This window comes from Dermacentor silvarum, chromosome 6, assembly GCF_013339745.2.
Source record: "Dermacentor silvarum isolate Dsil-2018 chromosome 6, BIME_Dsil_1.4, whole genome shotgun sequence".
Lineage (NCBI taxonomy): Eukaryota > Metazoa > Arthropoda > Arachnida > Ixodida > Ixodidae > Dermacentor > Dermacentor silvarum.
The window spans coordinates 55806034-55829225 of NC_051159.1; the positions used below are offsets into that span (position 1 = coordinate 55806034).

The following is a 23192-nucleotide window of genomic DNA, read 5'->3' on the forward strand; positions in this document are numbered from 1 at the left end:
AGATAGCAGAGCACACTGTGACTACCTGCCGATATAATGCTACATGTATCTGATACGAGCTGCCGGGCTCCTGCAGCATCGGTCACCCGAAACAAGCCTAGCTAATTATCTCGATTCATCTGATTTATGTTTTCTTTTCTTCTTTGCCGGTCACTGTTTGTCCTCTCACTGTCCATTGGGAAAGCTGGTTGTCCGAACAATCGCCCAAGTACTAAGTAAAGCGCACTTTTGATGACTTCGCTTGGCCCGTGAGCGGTCGGGATACTTTCTCTTCCGCGGGCGATTACGCCTCTTTTTTATTTCCCTGCACGCAGACCTCTAGTTCTCCTTCTACAGTTTATCGTGAGGGTTTTACGGCGAGGGGAGAATGAAAGGGGAGGAGAAGTGCATTAGGAAGACTAAAGTGAAGGAACCAAAAGAAGACGAACGCTACAGCGACTCTTCACACCAAAGAATCCGCCCAGCTCACTCGTTCTCTTGTTCCTTTTGTTTTTGTCCCGGAAAGCTATACTGAGAAAAGATCTCCGCGATAGAAGACGTTCCGCGAAAAACAGGCCAGAAAATCTGGACAAACAAATTCGTACCCCTTGAAATGAATGGCCGTTTCCGAAGGATTGAGAGAAAGTGAGACGTTCTCGTCATTTAGTAAAAAGAGAGGTGGAGGACACCATAGCCAGGTTCTGTAATAGAATCAGCGGTAAGAACGCTTGGAGAACTCCTTCTTCAACCAAAGTCACACAAAATTTCGCGCAAGTAGAGATCCCGATCGGCGGGACGCGGTAGGTGTTGCCTTCAAAAGATTATTTTTTTATGTGCCATAGCGGCAGCGGCGGCGTGCTCCCCTCATCCATTGGCGTTAGTGGGATCTATAGCCGCCAGAAGCTCGATTGAAGGAATCAAAACGCATTCCACTAACTCTCAATCCAGCATGTCAAGGCGTGTTCAGATGTAAACTGACACTAGAAGAAAGAGAGGCAGAAAAAGTGGCTTTCCTTAGATTACGTCTCCGACGTTAAAGAAAAGAAAAGAAAAATCAGGCACAGAAAGCGATGCTGCGATCAAAATACGGACAAAAAAATCACTAAAAGACGTCACATGGCAACGGGGATATCGTCAGCAGACACAGAATGAAACAGTTGCAACACATAAATCAACTTCGTGGGCGCTGAATCCATGGCTCCAATTTCAGAGAGCAAGGAAGGCATATCTTGCCTAGGAAATACTTAAAAGGCATTCACATGGTTAAGCTCACTTCCACTCCCACTCGAAGCTCTTGAAGCCGAAGATATCACCCCTGGAAGCCGTACTAAAGTAGATTTACGCGGCGCACTGATACGTCCTTGTTGCAAGGAAGTCACTAATTAGAAGCCAATTCAGTCTCTCGTAGTACACTTATCTACCACCGCACTTGCGTATCATTCGCGCTTTCACGAAAACAGATTTTAGCGACACACTTTACTTTCCTACTGACAGCCGTTATAATCGGATGTTTATACGCACAGTGCATACAAACGTTGCCTACGCCACAGTTGCCATAGCATTTATACCGAGTCTTGAGGTGTGTAAAGCAGTGAGTTTGGATTGCACAGACAACACAGGGAATTTTCTGCCGCCATAAGCAAATACTTCAGAAGGGCTATCAGACGTCTACACAATAACATAGAGCTACATAATACTGGTTCTTCTTTTTTATTATTATTTCAATGTTGCACCACAAATATGCGCAAGGTGAGATGGCTTGTGGTGTAAGCGACGGCACTGTGCTCTTGTCGTCTTTCAAAGCAGATCAAGCATATACGCGACGTGTTTGAAGTCATTACTTTTGTCATGGTGTCATCTGCGTCCTTTTCACGTGACGATCAGGATTCGATACAAGCGTATACGACTGAGGCATCCTAAATAATAAACGCACGAATGCTTACAGGCAAACAAACACCTGCCATGCCATGACGCCTCTTTTACTCAGCACGGCTGTCTCATTCTTTTGTTGTCCCAATAACTCCCATGGGCCTGCGATTGCGACTGTTCCATTGGAGCTGCAGCTGCCTGGTATTCAATTACACGACGGGCGCAATGAACGCATATATTAACGAGAGATTTCCATTTGCACGCACAACACCTACACTCGGTACGGCTTCTGCGGGCGCAAATTCTCGCCACACGAGTTTGTCTATATGCGCAACGCCACACAAGCGTCATCACGCGGCGTCGCCGTAGGCAATATTCGGGATCAACGGTTAACCAACCGACTCGTCGTTCTGTGTCGTAGAAACATATCCGCTTGTTAATTATCGGATCCTGGGTGGGAAAACGGCTTCCGCTCCGATGTAGTATAGGGACGGCGGCGTCTGTCAGAACTTGCTCGACGTGTTTGCGAAAAAAAAAAGTCCCAACGAGCGTCCCCGTTGTTTCTTGCAAAGACGATGGCGTCACAAGGCTCACCTTTGACGCGACCAAAAAGGAGAGACATGGAGGGAACACGCTAGGTGACCTCGTTAAAACAGCGCTGATTCGACTACGTAGTTAAGTTCTCCCTCGCTGAAGAGGAAAACCCGATTCCGCTACACCGTGCGAGGCACGGCCGGGTCTGCTTAGGTATACACAGGCACGGGGCCATCTGGTGAGACAAAAACGTTGCCACTGTGCCGCAGCTGCTTTTGTAACTTAAAAACATTACTTTTGAAATTTTTTGTTGCGCTAACCGTCCTATGTAAGCTGGCGCCGCCTCTTTCCTTAACGTCGTTTCTGTTGCCGTGGATAAGGCTCCTAACTGATTTTATCTTTCAATGTTCGCCGCAGTTAAATGCCAACCAGGAGCGCGATCTCGTCCATTTCAATGACCCTTTACTGGGTGTACGCAATATCATTCCATCCAACGCAATCCACAAACACGAAACATCTGACCTGCAGCAACCACTATAATACACTCCGGCTCTTGCGCCAATTGCATGCCGTATGCTTTCTTGTGTATGCTTTTAGCTCTTTACCTAGAAAAGATAAATGCGCTTGACGGGGTCCTTCAGGTAACTGTGGCCCATACAAATGTACAAGAAACACCGTTCATTTTCTCGCCTAATGGTTCCAGTGAACATGCATCGTGATGAAGTTAATCTGGCTTAAACGAACGTAAGAATACCACTGAATAATACAATAAAATGCAAATGACAGTAAGAACAAGTTAACGCATAGTTCAAAGAAAGTTCTAATTAGTATAGAAATGGCTTATTTGGATGAAATTGGAAATATTGGAGGTTATTGTGTTGCCGGGCTTCCGCCGAAACAATATATATTGTCCAATGGTCAAAGCATGCATGGTAACGACATGTTCAGCACTTTCTGCAATCAAATACAAATCAATAAATAAGTCCAATAGAATAGTACAAAATCACTAAATAAACACAGAAGAAAACAGCGTTAATACAGAAATACAAAGCCACTTTCACCCAAAAAAAGTTATTACAGGTTTCGGTGTCTATCGCTGTAATTATGTGTTACCCCATGGCTGAGCCATGGGGGTAACAATTCTCTACGCTGAACTGGGCGAGTTGGTAGCGATTTGTAATGTGGGTTGCGCAAAAAACACGCGAACGAGAATGGAAAGTATGGAAGACACGTGCGCTCTTATCACTTATTTCTTCCCTAACGTCCGTTTGTTTTGTGCCCCACACACAATGTGAAGAACACAGTATTCTGTCGCAATGGCCAACATCTTTCAGTTGTATACATGACCCTACGTTAACACGCACACAGGTGGCGTCACAAAACCACCATACTTGGCTCGGGCATCTGCGTATAAGTTGTACTAAAGGTATCTAATGAGACTGTACTATATTCGTAAGCCTAATGCAGCAGTTCGAGTTCAACTCAGTTTTATGTCCCGTATTGCACATGGTACAATCACAGTGAAACTAATTCCGCGGGGACGCCAAAAACGTCTCCAAAGGAAGTGGAACCAAAAGCGATGTTACAGAATCGAGCCACGTCAGCTAAGCAGAAGGGTACGCTACATATACTACATCCACGAGTTCTGCAAAGTCGATTTAGCGAAAGAACTAAGCAGTGTCACCGCAGCACAACCTTGATGTCACCCGTAACGTCCGAAGCTGCTTCCGTACCTACAGCTTCGTGCTGAGTTTAATGTCAGCATACCAATAAAGTAATAATACTGAGGAGTCATGCCAACAAGCGTAGTAAAAAACAACCTATTTGCAGAGTTTCGTCACCTCGCGACTTTAATTTAACGGCGTGCTTCGACGGTGCGCCATGAGTCGCAAAATCTGAGCGCAGACTTTTTCTTTCAGACGCATACGAATTCAACTTCATAGAGCGTGTATGTTGACAATCATCAACAATAGCCGCGATTATTTCGGCGATGATTCAGTGGTACGTAGTCAAGGAGGCCATCAGATTGAGAGACTGAAATCATCTACCGGAGAAACCCTCGCCAAGTACTTGCTGTCATTCGCGTTCGCATTTGTTAAGAACTATATGAACGTAACGCGGCATCTAGTACTGCTCTGCTCCAATGTGCGATAAAAATCGCATCCTTGGCACACTTTGGCTATGCAAATAGAAGAGCAAATCAAGTCGACCAGCTGAATAAACACCATCGCATTTAAAGGGACAGTAATACTAGCTATGGCCGCTGTCGAATGACGTTCGCAGCTTGCACCGAGGAGTAAAACCAAAGCTCAGATTCCATTGTCTTATCTATGATAGAACAAAGGCATTTCGCCTTCCCGTAACCTCTAGCCACGCGAAACTCTGTGGCATTCCCACATTCTCCAAAGTGTTCTGTTCTAAGACTCACGCTGTGAAACAATTCAGTGCACGAAGTCATCAACGTCGCCTAGGCGCATTTAAGTCCGGATTAGTATCTCATAATCATCTGAGAACTTTACTGATGAGTGCACTTCTCTGAAAGAATATGAAAAGGTTGTCAATGAGCTGGTCGCTGCTTAATGAGAAAATAATAATTGCATTGAGTGCAAGTGCCGCTGGATGAGGATACTGAATCTGTGTCTTAATCAAGTGTTCCAGATGAAGACATCATTACACTATGCTTACACTGTTGCGAAGAGACGCTGCTGCTAACCTTAAAATGCTATGACTGTGCAGGGTGATTAGCCTGATCAGGCAATTTGCGTTTTGTCCACATTTTCCCCCTTCGAAAGCGTACACGCATTCATACACTTTGAATAAACTTCTCTTCACTTCGTATAGTGAGCGGTCGCCGCTGTCTCGCATGTTGAGCCATTCGTAAAAATGATGCGTGGAAATTACGCAGCGAAACGCGCGACCAAGGTTAGCCTTCACGTAGCAGCGTCCCCTGTTGCGCGAGATCTATCTTAACGGGGCGTTTGACATTAAACTCGCGCATGCGCAGACAACAAATCAGCGAAGTAGACAAGAGCCAACTTGTGTGGCGAATTCGTACTTCTCCTGTCTACATAAATGTCTCAGCGTGAACCAACTAGAGTCCTGCTGTGTGCGTCGATAAGGCAGCCTTGTAGTTAGCGCCGCGTGCCTGCGTGTTCTTGCCGTACTATTTCTTTGTTTGTCTGTCTCTTTAGGGGGACACTGAAGAGAAAAATAGGCTGAACTCTATTCGTTATTGCGCTTTAACTAAAAAGCTCCCTACCACAGTACCAGAACACTCCAGAAAATGCAGGAACAAGAAATTGGCGGCGGCGACGCCTTGTATTTCACGCATGAGTAAGCCGTGACCTCCGAGATTTGGACAGCAGCTAAACTGTTCATGGACTACATTGAATTATCAAGAATAAGTTTTATAAACTACCGAGAAGTTTCACATCGTCACGACAGGCAAATTACGAGGGAAGTTATTGAATTTAGCGATGTCAAAATGACTTATCGGCACTGAGTATTCGGAAATAACCGAACACTAAGTTCTCACTTCATTTTCTCTTCTAGTAAGAAAGCGCTTCGCACAAAATTAACGAAAATAAAATTTTGAACAAACTCTTTAGTAGTCTAAATTGATTAGGCGTCTTTTTTTTTTCGTTCGTGTCCCTATAATATCATTTCTGATTAGTATGCTAGCCATGTGGTCAGGCGTAAGCCTGAAAACGTAATACGTTCGCTTCACGTGTCTGAGACTAGAAAACACAGTAAACGTACTGTGTTAGACATGGTATCTTCAATTGTGCAGGTAATTAATTTTGGGACGTTATCTTTTCTCTTCGCAGGTCAAACTCAAGGAATGCTCGGCGCGCAAGACCCTACGTACAGTGGGAGCCATTTACGCTCTTGAAGCGCACAAACCATCGCCGTTTTCGATGAGGAGGAGATGGATATTAAAAGGAAACCTTATCACAGACAGCCTGGTACCTCATCTACATGATGTTGTCCATTTATAGAAAACAAGCGCGTAATTTATGATGACATCCATCGTTCGCGATGACAGTTGCCTTATGACGAAGATGCGCATCACAAACGCAACCTGCTGGCACAAAATACTAAGTGGAACGCATATTTGATTACAGTATCGGGTAACCGACGACGCCTTTTTGCGTCCGGATAACTAGATATCACTACCAATTCCACACTAAACTTTGTAGGTTTTTGAACATATACCGCGAAACCTCTTCCGAGTGACTACTCATTACTTCAAGGTGAGTGAAGTCAGGTAAATCTGCTCGTTCCAAGCTCACATTATTGAGCGGCGCGGTTCGATTTCAACGAGATAATGCGTTAGCTAGGCTGCTGATGTAAATGCTGCGAAGGCTGTTATGCAAAGGGGGGTTCAGTGAAATAACATTTCGCAATACTATACTAGGCCCGAAAGCAGGGCTGCAGAGGAATCAATTCGCGGGAAAATAGGTTCACTGAACGCGTCTTTCTCTCTCTCTCTCTTTCTTTCTTTCTCACCGAAAGCGAAAACAAGTACAGGAATGTTGTCTCTCGTTCCTGAGAATACAGCACGGGCTAAAGGTCCCGTTTTTTTTTAAATTTCTCTTGTCTATACCGCATGCCATATCTTTTTCTTTATTCGGTTAGTGTAGCTTCTTTGGGCGTATATCATAGTGGTGACGCGTTAGCGCGAAAAGTGTCAATTGCTTTTGTTGACAAAAGTGTTTGAGCTATGGTTACAATAAGTGTGAACTGGTGGAGAGCCCTCGTGGACATTCAGTAATGAAATCATTCGGTTTTGTTCAGAATCAGAATTTATTATTAAAGGTTGGGACATAGTACAAGTGTTTTAGTATACAGAAGGAGGTCCCATAGTCAAAGACTGTATCGGGACAGCTTATAGGGGAGTGAAGCTTCCGTTTTGAGAACCGCAGAGAAGAGAAAAATAAATATGTGCAGCGGTAGGGTAAAGCTGCACGAGGGAACACTTCGGGGACAATATTTGAAAAATATCAGTCGGAGGAATGTCGCTTTGCTATGCAGCAAAAAAAAAAAAAAAAAAGAACAAGGTAAGAAAAGTTCGCTGCGCTTCTGCGACATAGGCTTGGGCTTCAAACCATCACTTGGGCTTCACAACCATATCGCTCCGTCGCCCTTCATTATATAAAAAGCCTCTGGCGCCAGTACACAACTACAACATTGTCATTCAGTCGCTCAAGAAGATAAGGCGGGCGGCTCTGAAAACGCTTGTTGCCGGGCATATGAAGGCAAAAGAAAGAAGGCTTGGCAAATGCGAGTGACTAAACTGTTGCAGCTGTTTCTCCCAAGCTCATAGGAGACAGCAAAGTAGCTCTCATACATTATTCAAATGACATGCGCTCCTAGGCCTCAGTGGTACTCGGCAAAAATGAAAAAAGAAATAATAAAATTAGCCAGGACGTCCAACAACCGTGCGGGATTCATTTAAAGAATAGCTACGTGAGCACGCACATTTCTTTGCGGCTTGGCGGTTTAGGCAAATCAGCGAAATGCACACGCAGTGACAGGCAGAGGCGGCTATACAAATCGGGCAGTGTATCTTTTCTAAGGCAATACTAAAAGAATGCTGACAGGCGCGAAGGAGAAGTAGGGCAGTAAGAAGGTTGTAGCTATGCCTACGCGGTAACTAAACACACACACACACACACACACACACATATATATATATATATATATATATATATATGCTTCCATGCTTCCGTCTAGACGTATCACACACTACGTAGAAGATTGTGACGAAGCTCTAAGAATCGGCACAATATGCATTCACCGAGTCAGCATAGAACAGACTTGGAATAGGGTGCGGTAAAATCTGCTGTTCTGTGCACTGGGTGGATTTAAGAGACGATGAAAGATGCAGATTGGACGAAATTAAAACCAAACGCGATTCCGGCGCTCACATAAGCTAATAAATATTTCGGAATGCTTGTGCAACATGAAGAACAAAAGAAAGAAGCTCCTCAATAGAGCTCGCCCGAAGCGGATGCTAAAAAAAGCGCTAATTGCCCAACTTCAACACAAAGGCTGCACGTAGCGGAGGCGGATTGAAACCATGTCTAGCAGGTACGTAGTAGCAAAATTTATAATCAGAGCTAAGCTGTCATGTAACAACACCTTAGCCTCCCGACATCGGCGCTAAGTTTTCAAACTGATTTGCACGAGAGAATGAAGGCGCAGCAAGCAGTATTCAATTGTACTTAAGGCTGCGACAAATTTTATAGTTATAATTCCTAGAAGAAGCCGTAGCGAAATAGCGACGTTGCACTTCTGCAATATCTCTGGAAGACAGTTGAATGGAAAAAGAAGATATCAGGCCTGCTATTTCAGGTGGGCCGTTTGAATTGACACGAAGAGGAGAAAATACAAGCAAAACGAAACTCCTGGCAAGAGACCGATGTCGTAACACGGCATGCAGAATTGGAGGATAACGAACGGCTGTTCAACAGGTTTTGTTGAGTTGCGCAATTTCGCACTTTAAGATGTACCGGGTGTTCTGGGTAAATGTGGCAGTTGGTAAAATTAGATATAGATACATATTGTCAATATATGTTCTGTTAAGTTACATTTATCTGTTATTTTTTATACACGACGAACTCATACGTCAAAAAAAAAAAAAACTGCAATGAAAGCAGGAAGCAGAAGCAAGTTACTATACACCATACATAGCAAAATGAGACGACATGATTAAGACATTCTTATAGTGTGAGCCAATAAAGGAAGCCTAAGCTAGAACAAACGTTCAGACAAGGGGCTTGCCATCTTCAAGGCAACAAGGTTATTTTTAACCCGAGAAGGACAATAATTCATGTGCAAACGTCGCGCTGCTGAGCACGAGATCGCGGGATCAATGCGGCCGCGGCGGCCGCATTTCGATGGAGGCGAAATGCAAAAACGCCCGTGTTCTTGCGTTGTAGTGCACGTTAAAGAACCCCAGGTGATCGAAATTAATCCGGAGCCCTCCAATACGTCGTGCCTCATAATCAGAACTGGTTTTGGCACGTAAAACCCCAGAAAGAAGAAGAAGAAACATTGTTATGGCCTGACGCTTCCCTCGCAAGCCCGCTCTTCATTACTTCAAGTTGACACCTTCTTCTCAACACTGTATATAATAACCTTGTGACACTCACCGTAGACGTAACGCAGCTATTTACGTATTAATAGCTATGTTTAATAATGTAAACGCATATAAACATGACACATGCACACACGAAAAGAAAATCCAGCTATCAATTGTTTCCTGAAAGGGATTCAACCGCTTGAAAAGGAGAAAACGTGACATATAGGCACTTAAGTCTCTTTAAGTGCATTGAATGCTAAAGCATTCTGACTCTTCCGCTCCATACTTTCACTTAGTCATATGCTCCAATTGGGCAGTAAATTTTTGAGGGTGTGCCACGCAAATTTGGCGGGTGCGCCACGTGAATTTTGGGGAGTGCCAAGTCCGTTTTCAACGTCGGTCAACTCAATTTTCGAATTGGGCAAATTCATTTTTGGGGGTGGGCAAAGTCAATTTTCAGAGTGGGCCAGTTCGGTTTTGAACGTGGGTCAACTCAATTTTCGAATTTGGCAAATTCAATTTTTGGGGTGTGGGCAACCTAAATTTTGGGCGTGGGCCAAGTCAATTTTGGGACTGAGCTAGGTCAGCTTTGGGACTGAGCAAACTGAATTTTCGAATTAGGTCGGCTTTGAACGTGGGCAGCTCAATTTTCGAATTGGGCAAAGTCAATTTTTTTTTTGGGGGGGGGGGGGGGGGGGGGAGTGTGGTCCGCGGCGTCCGTCCGACGCCTTCGCTGTTCACCGTGGGATTTCGCAGTGTCAGCCGCAGCAAGTCGAGCGCCGGGAACGTGATGTCATCACTTAGTAACGTGGGTTTCGGTACCATCAGATACCGCACCGGACTCCGCATTTCCCGCTTCATATGAGCATCAAAGGTTTCGTATTACAAACGAGAAAGAGAATAGGAACGCACAGTACAAGACATCACAACGTACAAGCAAGTCTGAGCGCTACAGGCGAGACTCGAGTCCTCTAAATGACGACAATTGTAACACAGTTTTGCGATCCTCTCACTGAGATGAAACTCGACCTTACGAAAAGTCAAAAAACATGAATTTCGCTGAGCGCTGTGCGAGAAAGTTTAAGCTGCCGGAACTTGCTCGGCCGCACAGAGTGACAGCAGCTGTAAGTTGGACATTGTAAATTCAAATGCTAAAGTTAAGGCATTGGTGTAGCATTTGCATGAAACACGCTTCGGGATCGACGTTGCTTGTTCAGCGCTCGCTTCGGAGTTTTTCTAAACGATTTCATTCTTTCAACCACCGCATCGCTCAGGTGAACGCGCTCGCTCCTTGCTCGCCGTCTTGCTCACCGTCGGAAACAGCTGTATGCAAACTAACATATGCGGCCACGTTTTCGTATGGCACGTTATACGCTTTTTTTTCTTTTGTCTCTTGTCGCAAAATAGTCATTGTGAGGCAGTTGCAGTGCGTATGTACACTTTGTTCAGTTCTTCTTGTTCATCTCTTTGCCGGTGCTTAACCTTTAGGACGATTGTTCTGAGCTCGTTTTAACAAAGTGTCACAAGCTGCTATACAGTGCGCGCTCTGTGTCGCCCAGATCTGCAGCGCGGAGTATGCCTGGTAGAAAGATCATTGTCGCCTGATGCGGTGCCGTGCACATTTTTTTTTCTCCGAGGGGTACGTAAGTGAAGCAGAATTTCGAAAATAGCTGAGTCATATTCTCCGAGCCCGAGTGGAGAAAACAAAGTGAAAACGCAGCCAACGAGGAAGCAAGACAAGAGAAGACTCAGGCTCTCCTTAATTGGAACACTGCTCTGCTGTAGTCGCCACCAGTTGACAAATTACTTAACAAAGCCCCATGTTCTACTATAATCCTTTCACTTTAAAAATGACAAAATACTCGAAATTCAATTTGATATTTGAAGGTTCTTTTTGTCAAAGATTTATTCGATTCTATATGAAAATTTTACTATTCGAACACTCCAGAAAATTACACATACAATGCGAATCTCGCCGTGAGATGCAATGCAGCTTATGAAATCGATTGCATATGTATATCGCGTGTCGTAGTGCCAACGGGATTCCAGTTGTATTTCTTTCTTTTTTTTTTTGCTTCCTTCATTTCCTCTGAAGTTCGTTCTGTCCCTGCGTTCATGTCAAAATGAACAATTTCTTGTTTCTTTGTACACACCCCCCGTTTTACAACGAACTGCAAAGGAACTGTGCAATTCATTTGTAGAACGTCCGGTCAGTTTGTTCCTTTAATTTTGACTGAATTTTCAGTTTTCAGAAGGAGGACATCGTTGCGACAAGGCTGGCTTAAGATGTCCTGCTCCCGAAGCGACACTTCTAGCTCGTTTCCATGCAGTAAACAAATGAACTAATATTAACATATGTTAACTAAGTCCCAGCGTCTGATCATAACAAGCTGTCTACATGCACGAAGTATGGCGGTTGGGGGGGGGGGGGGGAAGCTGCTCATAGCTGAGTGAATCTATAGAAAGTAACCTGTGCAACGCCCATGCTATACGCCACATGTGACCGCCCTTTCACGATAACTATGCCTGCCGCCTCATGTACTTCCGTATTTCGCCGGGTTCACGATAAGGTCGTGGACTTGTAAATTAGCACAGATATAAAGGCGGTCGCGGCTACATTTGTAGAATTGTCGACGCCGTCACAAGCGCCATCGAGACAAGTGTACTCGATAAATTATGCGGATCCAACGCACAGCTTGGAGTCTACATGAAGCCATGCTTTCGTGACCAGGTTAGCGAAATGCGGAAATAGCCGAAAATGGCCCACTTCATTCTTGCGGCTTTGGCATATACCCCACGCGGCGATCCTCTTGAAGAGCTAGACGGCGTTGGTACGATGCAGGTTTACATGTGATTGTGGTCTAATAGTGAGAGCAACAGGCTGCTCTAGGCTGGGCCCGAGGTTCCATCCCACCATCTAGCACGTAGGTCATTTTTTTTTAAGTATGAGCTAATAGGCAAGAGAGCAGCAGCAGCAACAGCACGACTTAGCAGCCACGGTCAGGAATACCCGGGAGGGTTCGCGATGAAAACTTCGCTTTAAAGAACTTCTACTGATATATTACGGGGATGCCGGAAATATATATATATGTTGTATTGACAGGCTATATACAGATGGCGTCAAGGTGGCCGACTAAACATTCGCGCCCGAGGGCGCGTCCCAGATTGTCGTGTTTCTTCAGCGTCTTTATGCTTCATAATATCGGTAACAATGCTCTTGGCATACGGCTATTATGTATAGCGGCGCGATTTGTAATGTTATTGTATCCACCTAGAGGGGCTTCCACAATTTGCTCGTCTACCTCCCGTCTGTGTCGCTGTGCGCGTTTTACCGTACTTTATAATGACTCATATGCCAAGCTAAATTTGATGCGTTTGTTCTTCTCGTCTATAAGAAGCTATACCTAAGTGGACATATTTTCTTTCAGTGGGCTATGAGAGAAATAAATCGGAGGGGGGTGGAGGGCCTGTACGCATTGAGACATGAATAAATGCAATATTGGTTCTTCTGCGAATTAGACGAAAAAATAGCTACTTCTCGAAGTGAACATTGTTTGTCTGAACTACTGATTGATTTGCGCACCTGATAGTAGGGACAGTCAAGGTGCTCTGAAATACATATCCTTAACAACAGTCTCAGTTCCAGCGCAGCCTCTATTTCAACACGCATAAGTAAAAGCGTTTTTAATTAGTTTTGATTAGTTTTACCCAGATGAATTGTTCTGGTGAGCCGTTCTGAAGATGAACTCTGAGCACTTCGAGTGAGACATTACGACCATTATGACCATGGAAATGATCAAGGCAATGTAAATTTATATGAGTTGACTGAAATGAACTCTTATCACTACACTAGCGCCCTAGTTCTAATGAACATACGATGGAAAGCTTAATGTCATCGAAACAATTTGAAGCGATGGCAGCGTCACTTCCTATGGTTAAAATGGTCAAGCTACCTTACGTAAAGATGCCATTGTAGCACGCCCCAGCATTCAAAGGTCAGGGCACGGGCACGGGTACCATTCCCGCCACATCTGGCAGATTCCCCCGTATGTGGCACACAACGTAATGTAACGATAATGCAACGCTGTCGAAAATGAATAACAAAGAAATATCATATATATATATATATATATATATATATATATATATATATAATCATATCATAAGAAGCCAACAAACATTGACACCAAGGACAACATATGGGAAATTAGGTAAAAAAGTGGGAGTAACAGCAAATTAATCCAGTTACCGTAGTAAACTAACCCAAATGAAGGTGTTGCCACCCAAATCACGTGTGTGCGAAATCTAAACGTAAATGATGCATTATATTCACGTGGGTATCCATCGATATCTGTTTTTCAGAGAGACGCGATGTTAAGCACTCGTCACTGATAAAATAAAAAAAAAAATGTACGTAGTGACTTTAGAAAATACAAGCTTCTCTCTTCCTCGAAAGTCATCCTAAAGTTTCTGTCATGCTTTGTTATAGATGGGTAGCTCTGAATAGATTGGCTTAAAGAGTGCAGTAAAGAGTACCTAGGTTATTACACTTCTCTATGATATACAGTGAAAGATAAATGCACAAATGATATTAATAAAAAATATGTGAACTAAAAGTGACAATGAAACTAACTGAAACAGCAACGCCGAATGTTTCACTCAGAGAAATGAAAGACAAAGAAAGTTTCGATTATTTCACTGAAAATTACAAGAACTTCTCGCACGCCACCTTGGTAAAAAAACGCAGAATTTCAGTGTAGGTTTTTTATCAATTCCGACAGCAATTAAGATATTCTTTCAAATCACTTGCAACCAATCAGAGATGAAGCACGTCTGTTGTCAAAGCTTTTGTGAGTGAATGTCTATTATTTTTCATGGTGTGCCATTTACTACATAGAAACAAGGAACAGGCAAACAGGCAACACGCGAACATACGAACGGGGCCCCCTGATTCCTTGTTCCAGATTTAGTGCACAATGAATAACATGAACAGCCACCATCTATACCCTGTCATTGTCCTCTTAAGACTTGCCCAAGCAGCACCCACCCAACTCCAGTATTAAGAACTAATAGGACCATGCTCTACACTTGAGAAATAATAAATTGTGCGATTTTAGGTCCGAAATTCAGATTCTCGGAATGAGAGAAATAGAGCTCTGTCTCTCTCTCTGTATAGTGGATTCTCAAGATTAGTTTTGGACCGCATATGGCTTTTGAATGGACACGGATACGGCAGCACAGTATAGTTTTTGCATTCTACCGCTACTGGAAAGCAGCCGCCGCTGCAGAAAATCGCAACCATGACCTTCTGTTGTGCGAAATATGACATGCATCCGACCCAACTAGCCCGCCACAGTTAAATATAAGGATGAAGCCAAATTAAATCCATCTGAAGTGAAACGTATAACATCGCCACTGAGCCTTCACGTCTGCAGTAAACATTCGCCAAAGATTATCAGACCTTGAGCTACGACACGTTTGTGATCCATGGATTAACGGTGCTTCTGAGTATAGATCGATGAAGGCATATTCAACCTTCCTAAGAAACACAATTCTTAATCAGATACAGAAATTAGTTTCTATGCGAGTTTCGTTGCGTGTTTTACGTGTGTTGTGTATGGAGTAGCATGCTGGGCATGCCACCAGGCAAACCTCTCTAGGACGCACTGAAGAGCTCTCTCTCTCTCTCTGAAATCATACATGACAAGTAAATTCACATCTTTAAAGCAATCACGGAATCTCTAGGAGAACATTCGGCTGCTCTGGTGGATATGACTAACATGTCTCTAGGAAACTTGGCTCGTGGTGTTTAAACAGGAGACTTCTGACGCGAAAAGTGACGACACAGGATATAGGCGCTTGTACTTTTTGCCTATTTTGACTTATGTCTGATTATAAATACTGCAGAAAATCAGCAGATGAATCACAGCACTCTGTCCAGTCAGCGTAAATATCTTTTCTGACCCGTACGGGTTACGTTAAATGGATGCCTGCAGCATCTCTTCGTAAAAGTGGCCTGAGGCCTGAGGAAATGACTGTCCATAGTCAGGGTCGGTGGGCTCGTCTGTCCGTATGTAGGTACTTCTAAGCAATCTTGTGCGCTTAGTGCCTGGACACAGCCGCCCACGATTATAAGTATCCGCTTTAGTGTAAATGAGTGTAAGTGTGTGATCAGTGTAAATCTACTGGTTGTAACTTTGACTATGACAAAGAAAATCCAAAAGAAACGCTGGACCGCGCAACGTGGAACTCACAGGAAAATGGTAGGTTGGACGTTAGGCGACAGGGGCTATGGGAAGTATGGATCGCAGTGTTTACTGGTGTATACTTGGCACTCTAGCTGAGATTAAGAGAAATGCGGAATTCAGCTGCTCATGTAATCCACAGAAGAGATAATCAGTGGTCTAGTAGAAGTAATGTTAATGGTAGAACAGCGCAGTCGAGCACAACCTGCAATAGGGTTGTATATTGACAGTACAAATGTGTAGCTATAGGCTGAAGTCTGTTGGCGCCAGACTGCGATTAAAGAGAACGGTGGGAGAGGCCTGTACTGATTAATAAATTTCGCTACTGCTGATGATAGAAAATGGCGACCGCGTTCTTTTTTTACTCACGAGAATGCGATGTCGCCTGCAGAAGATTTATCTGCTTCATAGGTCGAAGCTTTCCAAGAACAGTGTTTTTGCAGCCGAATAGAGGCATTTAGTTCTCGCTAAAGCAAGCACGTCATATTTGAACCTTTGGAATGTAATGACGCACACGCTATCACAGCAATGCGCTATTTTTTTTTGCTTCTTCACACGAGCACCTCACGCTTTGCGCACGAACTGACGCACTTTATATTAATTCGCTCTGTCGCTTCATGGAGACTAATGAGACTGTCTAAATTCGATTTCACAAACAATTGAATGCCATAGACGAGGGTTTCTTTCGATAACCGCCTTCACACTTACCACTAAGCGCTAAGCTAGAAGCGCGAGCAATGACTTAGTAATCTTTACTTATATTCACCAGCCAAACCTTTGCTTCTGCAAGATATTTTGAACCATACATATGCTGTTCTCTTTAGAACCGTGCGCGTTTGGTACAATTTCATGGATTGCAAAGGGAAAGTATCACTTCGGTAATGAACATAAGTACGTCCGCGTGAGGCAAGAGCCGCCGCACAATCAAGCAGAAACGCGGACGAATATCACGCACTAGCACCTATGCATGCTGCAAGCGCAGATAGTCAACGAATAATACACGATGTGGGGACATCACTGAAGCACGTGGCCAGCGTAGCGACAAAGGCACGGTTCCATTCGCTAATGCGCAGCGCATGTCACGAAAGCCCACGTGCAGCGCTCGAGGCTATTTTAAAGCGAAGGTATGATGTCGCAACTCCTGCAGTTCGCGCAGTTTGATCAAGTTACAAGTTAACGAGCACCTAGTACTCGCGAAAGAGCGGCAATCAGGCGGAGCGTCACTCGGGTCGATATATAGAGACGATGATTGCACGGGCTAATGCGCAACGCTGCCGAAAAAACGCTGAGATAACGCATCAGACGAATGAATGAGACCGAAAGGACATCAGGTGCGTTCGGCCTCAACCATTCTACGAAGCTCGGCTAAGCTTTCAGACCAGTGGAAACCGAGAAAAGAGCGTCGCGCGCGGCGGCCCGTTCGGGAATCCCATAGGACGCCGCGCGACGGCGTGGGACCTCCTGTGGTAAGCGGGGTGCGCGAAATGCGGGAGTGAGTACACGGACGTGCGGAGGAGAGTTTTAGATTCTTTACCGGGCGGCATGCTTCCATTCTCGGCGGCCAGTTTGAGCTCCTCGGGGTCGACTTCCTCAATGACGGTGCGTCCCATGGCCTCGTCGAGTGCCTGGGCCCTGCGCAGGGCCACCTGCTTGGCCATGACCACCTGTCGCTTGGCAATCAGCTTGCACCGGTCGCAGACGCAGTCCACGTACGGGCAGAATCGCTTGTGGCCGCGCAGCAACACCATTTTGTTGTGGTTCTTGCAGCGCGCGCAGTTGGGTGTGCGTCCCGACGGCGTATTGGTTGCGGGAGCGGCAGCAGCCGCCGAGCTGGCCGAGCCTGCTGCTGAGGCGCCTCCGCTGCGTGGCTGTTTGCTGGCGCCGTTGACTGAGCTGCCTCCGCCGCCTTTGCCGCCTCCCGGACTGTCCGCGATGATCAAGTTCAGCTCTTGCCGCACCATCACTGGCATTACAACGGCCGCCGCACAGCTGACTTGACTACACGCAACTGACTCGCCAGCCGATAACCAGCGGAACGTACGCGATCACGTGACGCCTAGCTGCCGCCGGCTGCTTCTGCTGCTGCTCCGCCGAGGCGCCCCCAAGTGCCCAGCGACGCCCCAACAGCGAAGGACGAGCGGCGCCGAGCGATTGCCACATCGCCGGCGCGGCGCTTTTCTCCCTCCGCGTGTTCCCTGCCTAGGTGCCGCCCGGTGCGCCGACGTTGTGCGGCGGGGAGAATTCGTCCCTGTGGCTAGGGACCTCTCCGCCCCAGGTTGGTTGCTGCTGCCGCCGCCGCCGCCGTGGTACGGAAGTGGAGGCACGATCGGGCGGCAGGCTTTCTCTCGAACGCTTTTTATGACTGCGAGCGACCTCCGAACGGCCTTTGGTAATGATCGTGGGCCATATATTTGGTACTGCTGCCGCCGCTGTCACCATTTTTCATCCTGACAAGCCATCGACAACGCAAGACAAATCGGCACGTTTATCGTGTCTGACATTTGGACCGACGCTGTTGCGCGTTCGCTACATCTGCCAAACCATCGATGCAGTTCCGGCAAGTTAGACGAGTAATTAAAACCGATATGCTACCTCTGAATGAAAAATACCATTGAATCTGGCGTTTCGAAATACTAAACGCCGTAGTGCACCGCATACATTGTAGCGCCACATCTTTTAATGATTTCTTTTTCTCAGAGACGATCGCATTTCATTCATGATCAGGTAATGAGAGAGGCATAGTAATCTCGCGTATTTACAGCACATCGGGTGCGGTGAGCTTGTCCTGAGTTTACTTGGCAGGATTTCCATTCAAATCCCCGTATACATATTTAGTGCATCTTGAGGTTGCAGCACTCCTAGTTTTCAGCACTGCATGTATTGTTGCGGTACTAATTCTTTAAACGTCCTTTCTGTACTATTTGACAAGTTCATCTCACGTGTACGCGAGTGGTGGTTTTTTAAACCATACTAACCAGTAATAGTAGTCTTGAGCGTGTAGTCGAATATTTTCGCTTGCTATGTGGGCAAGTTCTAAAAGCGAATGCATTTTTTTCTCAGATTTAAATAAAAATAACAGCAGAGCACTCTCATTTCAAAATAAAACAAGTTAATGAACCAACTGCAATTTGGCTACATTCCTCACTTTTAAGTTTACCAGAGTAAGCTCCAAATTTATGAGGGCAAGAGTCATGGTGGGAAAATGAAGTGAAAAGTAGCTGATACTTTAGTCTCAGACGATACTTGTACTATGATTCGCTGGCTCCTTTCACGCTCGGAGAAACACATTTATGTAGCACGTATTGAGCAACAGAAAGCTGTATTGGGAGTTTTTCATGTTGCTCTACAACTTTCTCATTCACACTTTGATAATTAGGGCATTACTTCTCGAGTTAGATAATTAATTACAATTAGCTAATTAAATCTCAGCAACGAAAAAATTACTGCCGGCTACTCCACTGTACTGGAAACAATACGCACTTGGTTTGCTTCACGTAACGCCATTGCTCTTTTTTTTTATCGTGCAGCGTGATTGCCGGGACGCCCTGTATACAGATATTCAGCATTTTTATAAGCGGAATTGAGGAATGTGAAGGTCTGGTCATTTGTTTTTGTTGAAGCTACATTTTCCCCGATTATCCTACTGTGCAACTTCTGTATCGTATGCCGTGCCCTTACAATAAGGTGACGCACAACCTCTTATGTCGAAATATTTATGCCCACATTGTACTGTCAAACTAGGTTTAGAATAAGCACGGTTATCTGCGCAACCCGGTTTCTAACGACTGCTGATGCATCACGCTTTTCGCGTTTTGAATAAAACAAAAGCTCTTTCTGCATATAAAAGCCAACCATGAAAACGTGGGATAAATTGAGCTCCTTCTCTAGGTACCGGGTTCCAATTTTAGCTATTATTTGGCTTCTTTTGAAGGCAATTCATTTTTTCCTGTGTGGACACTAATGGGAACATCTTGAGTCACGCATGGAATGTGGAACTCAATAATTTTTTTTATGTTCACTCTTCGAGAAATATATTGAGGGGATCATATAGTACCTTTTTGTTTTGAAATGCATTAGAATTCGTGACTCCCCAAACCCTAATTTCTTTCTACCCACTTAATGTCACTAACGCGCTAGCGGCCTCAAGTTCCATTTTATGCTTTGTTCATATAGTTTGTTTACAATTGACGAGAATTATATGGTAACAATTTATCAAAGCTTGTCCAAACCCGGGCGTAACATGCTTCTTGGCGCATATCAAACACAAAAAAAAGACAGTTAGAAATGGCCGCTGTGCACCTCTCGCTGAATCAGCCACTTCCTCAAGGAAATTGTATTATACGCTGATGAAACACAGAGGCTTCCTTGCAGAAGCCTGCTCACTCTGCTACAGGAATGCTCACACTTTGAGCACGTAGACCTATGCAGATGAAGCGACTCATGTGGCACTAATAAAAACAATAGAAGAAGGAACGTTCAAGCGTCAGCTTGAACGTTCCCACTTTTAATACTATGATGGAATTAGTTCGAAAGTTGCCCATGCGAACTTACGTACTTTCATGTCAAGGCTACTGGATTCATTGAAATGTAATGCTTTGAAGTAAAGTTCCACCGAATCGTGACAGCCTCATTATTCATGACTCCACAGAAAAATGTTGCCCTGACTGAGAAGTATGCAATCCGAGATTTGTGACCTCACCAGGACCTGTCCTTGCTACGACAAGAGTTCCCCTCAGCGTTCTTGTGTTGTGTCTCGATGCAACTACTGATGCTTGAGTAGTTAATTGAAACTGGCAATCTCAACTTCTCTCCGGAGATGAACAAGATGAGTGACGAGGCAATGCGTGCCAAATATTTTCCGAAATTTCTGCAAGATACTCGACAAAAACAGGATAGTAGTAGTTTATATCGAGAAGCGAGAAAATACCTTCATGTTTAACTTGTTATTCACATGATTCTATTACTTGCGTGCCCCTCGCGATCTTAATTTATTGCTTAAATAGCTGTTTGCCGCTAGCTGCGCAACTAAATATGCCAAGAAATAGGAGGGCCAAGAAGCAGTCCTTTTTAATATCAATCTTGTGTCTCCTTAGATTGTAGTTAATGGACAATAGCAACATTATTTTCACGGCAGTTATCACGGAACTCTATTAATAAATAACTACAGTGTCTGGGAGCTACAGTGTCTGTAAGAGGAGATAAACTCCTCTTACACTTGCCGTTTTCAATAAAAGTTATTTCTCTCTCCCTGTAAGCTGCGTGTTACAGAGCGTGATGGAACGAAGGTTTGCACTTACCAAACTGACTTTTAATAACGAGTATATTTCGCATTACTTAGTGTTGCTATTCGAGGACAAAGACGCTGTTTAACCACACTCGAGAAGCCTTTCCCTGTGATTATAGATCGCGCAGCCTTCTTCGCCTGCTGTTCACAAATTATAGAATGCATGAATGAAATAATGAGATTCAAAGTTCAGCTGATAAGATTAAAAAGAACACAAGCCAGGAAATGCAAACATGGCCATTATGACTCACTCAGCCATGATGCCATGTGGCGTCGCAAGCTTGGTTTTCCCCACGAGCTGGATTTCTCACGTAGAAGTCCTCAGCAACGGTTTTCAATAAACTAATCCTACGTCTTGTGTCATTGTGCAATAACATGGACGCAGGCTCTTATTACGGAGCTAGGAGATGCCCGGATACAGCATGCATATATATATATATATATATATATATATATATATATCCTTACAATATATCCTTACAACTGTCTTGCGTTACCATGTGTTTGCGTTACCATGTGTAAAAATGCCAGAAGGCATTTTTAAGAAGAAAGCTTGTGAACAGATTTGGAATCGTTTATCATATACCAAGAGTCTGTTAAAAACGCCATTAACATTGAAAAATAAGCAGAGCAGGGCCCCTTCTGATATCGATCTATAGATAAGGTAGAAAAAAGAGCATTTCACAGAATGTACAGCCGCCACTAATATTGTGTTTTTCTTGCAAGCTGTAATGCGTGGCACTTGCAACAGCACTTCTCTCAAGACATTCCCTGCTTATTAAAAAATTCTCACGAAAGCACAAAAATACACATTTGTTGCAAATTTCAGGTGTTGCAAGTTGCTCTATCAGAGAGCTCGCATTAAAGAAAGCAATGGCATTTTCTTTCTTGCTATGAAAAAAGTGCAAAAAGTGCTATCTGCCACTGGCAACCTTTAAGAATGTTTAAAAGTGTTTGCTGAAAGGCCCTGCATATATATATATATATATATATATACACGTCGCACACCACTGCAAAAGAGTGCTTACGCTTTTTTTTGCAATATATATAGATAAAGCTTTTACTGCGAAAGAAGTGCCGCCAACACTTTTCACGTGCTTTTGCGGGCTTCTTTCAGGCTTGAAAAAAGCTTTTATGTAGCACATATAGAGCAATCGAAAGCTGGAACGGGGAATTTTTCATGATGACCGACAATATTCTAACTCGCAGTTTTCCTTTGGTTATAAGTAACTAATGGACACCTGCCCATACTCCGACGTCACCGGGGGACGGCGGAAACAACGAGGCGGCACAAAACGCAGCTCGAGGGCTAACCGATCGAGTTGCGAGAAACAATGGTGCCGTCAACTCGGGGGCCGCCGAAGAAGGTGAGGACGGAGATTGGGAGTGGGAAAACATATTGACCAAATACAAAGATATAACAACACATTATAAAATGCCGAGGTGTATTTATCCACCACCTCATCAAAAACTAAATAAATCGCAGTCTGTCCAGTGGCGGCAGTTACAAACGAGGACATACTGTAATCCAGTAATGTAGAATATACTATATCCAGATATATACACGACAAACGAATGTAAGTCATGCCGCTCAAGAGCAACTCATGAGCATATGCTGTGGGCATGCCAAGGGCTAACGAGTAGCCACGGGAGACAGCCTCTAGCGAAAGCCTCCGCGCGCGTTGGTGTGCTGTGCTGCTCAGCTCAGCCCCAGAAGATCATCCATGGGCAGTCCAGCGGGCCGACGACGCCGCCAGAGCCCAAGGGCTCGTGACAGACGCCTAGGCAGGGTGAAGCCCACCCTAATAATTTGCTGGACAAAAATAAAGCTTTACCTACCTACCTAATAATTTTAATAACTAATTATATAATGAGGAGAAATACACAACAATAGTCTGAATTCCTACAAGTGACGGCAGACAACATTACCTTGGTTCTGTTGAGCTACGTGGCACTCATTTTTAAATTTTGGCGCAAGTTACACAGGGCACCCTGTATATACGGGAGTGAAGAAAAATTGAACGTACAGCCAAGTGCATATGCAGTTCAGCTCTTGACATTGAAATATTACATTGGCTCTGAACAGCACCTTCTGAGGTGACACAGCTGCACTTGCAGGAACGCCTGCCTTTTCTGACGCTTTTACGCGTGGCGTAAACTCAACCCTACTGTCTTGCCGAATACTTTCACGTTT

At 44.5% G+C, this 23192-nt stretch overlaps 1 protein-coding gene across 2 annotated transcripts in view; it reads right to left on the reverse strand.

The window, feature by feature from the left end:
- LOC119455507 (doublesex- and mab-3-related transcription factor A2) overlaps nt 1–23192 on the reverse strand; it is a 112329-nt gene that overhangs the window by 39775 nt on the left and 49362 nt on the right. The window contains exon 1 of one of the 2 annotated variants that reach the window (XM_037716917.2): nt 17249–17917. The exons of the other annotated variant lie outside the window; for it this stretch is intronic. Coding sequence (XP_037572845.1) covers nt 17249–17684 — 436 coding nt within the window. The 5' untranslated portion in view covers nt 17685–17917. Of the gene's footprint in view, nt 1–17248; nt 17918–23192 lie in introns of those variants that run through there. 2 annotated transcript variants of the gene reach the window in all.